This window comes from Limulus polyphemus, unplaced genomic scaffold (assembly GCF_000517525.1).
Source record: "Limulus polyphemus unplaced genomic scaffold, Limulus_polyphemus-2.1.2 Scaffold6180, whole genome shotgun sequence".
Classification (NCBI taxonomy): Eukaryota; Metazoa; Arthropoda; class Merostomata; order Xiphosura; family Limulidae; genus Limulus; species Limulus polyphemus.
The window spans coordinates 26,557-31,304 of record NW_013671790.1 but is presented as its reverse complement, the minus strand read 5'-3'; the positions used below and the strand labels follow the sequence as shown (position 1 = coordinate 31,304).

At 29.0% G+C, this 4,748-nt stretch overlaps 1 protein-coding gene across 1 annotated transcript in view; it reads left to right on the top strand.

Moving 5' to 3' along the window:
• Nucleotides 1–1,390: 1,390 nt before the first annotated feature.
• Nucleotides 1,391–4,748, top strand: part of LOC106473444 (integrator complex subunit 4-like protein 2) — a 28,842-nt gene continuing 25,484 nt past the window's right edge. The window contains exons 1-2 of the mRNA XM_022401883.1: nt 1,391–1,465; nt 2,933–3,088. Of these exons, the coding sequence (XP_022257591.1) occupies nt 1,412–1,465; nt 2,933–3,088 (210 nt within the window). The 5' untranslated portion in view covers nt 1,391–1,411. The remainder of the gene's footprint in view (nt 1,466–2,932; nt 3,089–4,748) is intronic.

Below are 4,748 nucleotides of genomic sequence, written 5' to 3'. Positions count from 1 at the left end.
GCATAGCTGAAATTAAAAATAAGAAAAGTACACAAAATAAGTCCTGTTTATTTAATACAAGCTAAGAATTTCATTTTTTTTTTTTGTAAGTGAATAGTTGAATAAATTATTACTTGTTCGACACTGCTTATAGTGGTGTTTTCTTTTTAGTACGTTACAATATATCTAACCTTAACTTCATGCACTCTGTTTCTACACAATTCGCTGCTCACTGTAAATAATCCTATCAGTTAGTAAATATCAAGGTTATTAATTCTTTCAGTAAGTAAAAGAATTAGGGAAAAGAACCACGAAAAAAAAAACTTAATTCTGGAAAACACAATTTTCCAATTTTAAAACATTTCAAGTTCAATAACAATATCAAGTAACAATCAAAAATAATTCATTTTAACTGCGACTCGTGTACTAACTCGTTTAAACTCAAGACAGGGTTTTTAATTAGTGGTTAGACCAAGAGGTTACCTCTCATGCGACTAGCTTATTTACATAGTTTTTCACAACATTAATATCTGTACGCCACCTCTAGGGGGAACTTATATCAGTTTCATAATACAAACATACTCAAATTAAACGTGCTCTAGCTAGAAGAGAAAGTGGGTTAGCAATTTAATATAACTAGAAATTCATAGTTGAATTAAACGATGGAAAGAATAATAAATAAATGGTAAATAAAACTATACGAAAAATGAAAGTAGAATTCGTTATCTCACAATCAGTGTACGATCACTGTATTCAGTGAAATATAAATCTTTTTTATTTTATTTTAATGAAGAGACATTCGAGTTGATCCAAGTTTTTGAAGCTAATACAGTAAACATGATCTCAAATTGAAATAGAACACTTTTGTGCACCTTAAACCATGTTTTTATCACGCAATTGTAAAATGACCAAAATCCGAAATTTTTCGATCTGAAAAGTTGAGTTTTTTGCTCATTCATATCTCTAGTCATTTTTGATATAATGTTAGTAAGCAATTTTTTCTAATAAGAATACTTTTAGGGAAAATTCTATCGCAATTTTTTCGAGATTCGCTTTTTTGTCATCACATTTAGTGGACTTTAAGGTTGTTATATCATAATGAGGGAAAACATTTGTTGATGATCAATTATTATTTTTTATGGCTTTCTAAAACGAAAAGTTAAATTCGGTTTTATTAATACGTTTTTAAAAAGTTTAAACAAACTTTAGTTATTCAAACGACTATTGAATGTTCACTTTGGAAGACATTTTACTGTGGTAGTAGAAAAAAGTATTTTTTACTACATTAATTAGGTAAATATTTCTATCAGTAGTGTAATCTTTTTGAAGTTCAAAATCTAGTATTCATCGCAAGCTGTCGTCCAAAGGGAATATTTTTATTGAAGTTTATAGAGAAATTATTCGTACTTGTCAGAGGTCACTTATTTCAAGAATGGCGGCTCTGTTGAAAAAGCGAGCTCTTGCAGAATTCAGTCAAGTGTTACAGGTAAATTTGTTTATTTTTTGTCCGTGTTGAGCTTAACACATTTATTTCTAAAGATGTTTTATCATGTTTTTTTTTCCATTCTTTGTTGATTTATTTTTTTTTTATTTCTGTAGAAAAAAAGGATAGGGTTAAGCAGTCGCAAACTTTGTTCTAAACTAAAGACTAAAGCCAATCATCGACTCTTGACTTGAGCCAGTAAGATCAAAGAGAAACGCTTTGGTTTTTACTTTCAAATGTATACTTTAACATTCTACATGTTTGCACTGTTGGCATTGTAGTGCATTACTAGCTTCTGTCATACGAGCTGTAAACAAAAGTAAAATACACTGTGTGCACTTGCCAAATGTTGATATTGAATTTGATAACTATTATTATTAATATTAAATTATTATATCAATATCGTATATATTTTTAAAACCTCAAAATAAAATTAAAAGTTCACTGGGGATGGTGTGATTTACGAATTATATCATAGTGATTAACACAAAAGCAAACAATTATGTAAGACCAAGAGTAACTTAAAACTAAAAGCAGAATCTATGGCCTCAGATTATGTATAACTACAAGCAAGCTCTTATTTTACATGGAGGATCTGTTTAATATTGGCCTTTTTCAGTTCTTAAAACAATTTGAGTGGATAAGTAATTCGTGCTCCTTTGAAACATGTTAAAATTTATATTCTCTTCACAGACTTTGCATTTTCATTTTCCTTCATACAAACTAACAGATTTTTAGGTAGAACCAAGATAACTTCTGACAGCAAGGACAGATAAATTTATAAACAACATTTGATTATTTCATTGAAGGAATATAAACCTTAAATCTAAAACAAATGACTACTTAGATTTAAAAATACCTCTAAAGTTCACAAAGAATGGTGTCCTTTACAACCTATAGTTTCAAATATTGAAATTTATAATCATGCTTTAGCCAGTTTTGTAGTTTATTTCCTGAATAACTTTACTATTAATGAATACAGTTTGAAATACAGTTTTGAGTTTTTTTGATGAGATACAACAGTTGATGTTTGACAGCAATGTTTGTTGCACTAGTTTTGATGTTGAGTCTTTGTATGTGGTTATACCTTTTAAGAAACTACACAGTCAAGTGACAACTTGATTTTTAATAACAATACTGATAATTTGAGCATTTCTAAATCTGTATTTTTAAAATTGGTGGATTTTGCAACTTTAGAATCACATTTTCTGTTTGATGATTTGTTTATGTTCAGATTGATGGACTCTGGATTTGCTCCCTCTTTAGCCAGTCTTTCATAAAAAGTAATATCAAAATGCATTCACAACCACAAGTTTTTCTTAAATACATTATTTTCATTGTAAACATACACACACAAAAATCACATTTTGTCAATTTTTTGTGATGGATTTAATTCAGTTATTTCGATATCATTAGAGAAAATATATCTGCCAACTGCATTAAATAATGTAATCTATTTTCTTACTGTAGCAAGAAGAACAAGTTAAACAAGTTAAAAAGCTTCGACTTACAAAGAAGGCAGTTCAGCAGGGTTATTCCAGTACTGACCTAGAGTTACTGAAGACAGCATCACCAACTGAAGCTTTAGAGCTTTTAATTAACTTATCAGAAGCAATTTCATCAGGGGTGAGAAACTTAATATTGGATGTTACTTGGTGTTAAAGTCATAAATAACATAAAATAGTTTAATGTTAATCAAGCTTATATTAAAGTATACCTCGAAAATGTATGTGTATTGAATTAAATTAGCTTTAAACCCAAGTTTTACAAATATTAATCTTTGAATTTTAAGTGCATGTTTTTTATTTTATGTTTGGTTGCAATATACCAAGCTGTTTTTCTGTAGGCTGGCAAATAAAAAGAATAATAATAATATAAACAAATGACTAGTTTTGGCAGATTTTAGATTTGTTCTAAGTATCAGATAGTTTATTCTTTCTGAAATGTTTAAATGCGTATAGCTTTTACTATTGCAAAGGAAGATTTTGAGTGTTATTTCGGGAATGAGTTTGCCTTCTAAGGTGTTTTGTCAAAACCTGGTTGATTCCTATTATGAACCACAATAGTGGTTCATAATAATACTGGAAGGTTAGTGCAATTGATTCAATTTTAAACCAGTATTACACTCTAAATTTAATCTATTTATTTGAAATTATTTCCCACTAGAATCTTCTCCAAACCTGACACATCTACAGTGTATTATATTGGACACTATTTTTAATAATTAATTATCCAAAGTATGTTAAAACCTATAGTGAAACTTATCAATATTTTTCTTTACTAGGATCATCATGTTTAAAGAAAAGCTGTTAGAGATTATTAAAAATAACTTATGATGGTATTTATAATGTTGTTTTTTTTTAATGACAACTATTTTCAGAATTTAAGTTTTGATAGTCTTGATGATCTCCCGATTTTTGTTGTACATTTCTTCTCTATGGAACAAAATAAAAGTAAACTGAAAAGGTTTTATCATATTCAGTTTCTTTTATCTATTATTTTAAAGATGAAACATTATTATCGTGCTACTACCAGTGAAATATTTTATCCAATATGTAACTTACTATAAAGATGATCCATGTGTGTGTGTGCTAGCATCCATCACCCAGAGTTGGTTAGCTTGATTACCATAATTTTTGGTATGGTAACTGGAAACTGTCTAACAATGTACATGGACTATTTTGTTTTACGATTTTTGTCCAAGAAGGGAGATTAAAAAATGCCCATGAAATAAGGCACATTTCCACTTCTGGTAGACTAATTAGATTACCATACTGTTTTTTATGAAAACTGAAAACTGTCTGAAACTGTACATTGGCTATTTCACTTTAGGATTTTTTGCCTGAGAAGGGTATAAAAACAGACCCTGAAATAGGGAACATTTCCAATTTTTCATACAGACTTTTGGCCTTGAATTTAAAGATACAAGTACTTAATCGGTTAAATTAGCCTATTATTATCTTCTATAAAGCTGGGCATGCAATCAACATCTAATCAGATCATCAGGGATTTAATAACAAAATAAAGAAGGAAGGGGAACATTATCTAAAGCTGTCCTTTATACAGTTTTTGCTTCCTTAACAGATACCCTTAGCTAGTACGTATAATACTGTATTTTTTGGAATATAAGATGCACCCTTATTTTGAAGACAAAGTTTTGGGGGGGAAAAGCTACAGTCACATTTGAAAGATTTTTATTGAACAAAAATTCAGTTTGATACTTTAAAAATTAGTATACATTGGAAATATCATGAATACCTCGGAAAATACCTTTAAAAGTGTGTAC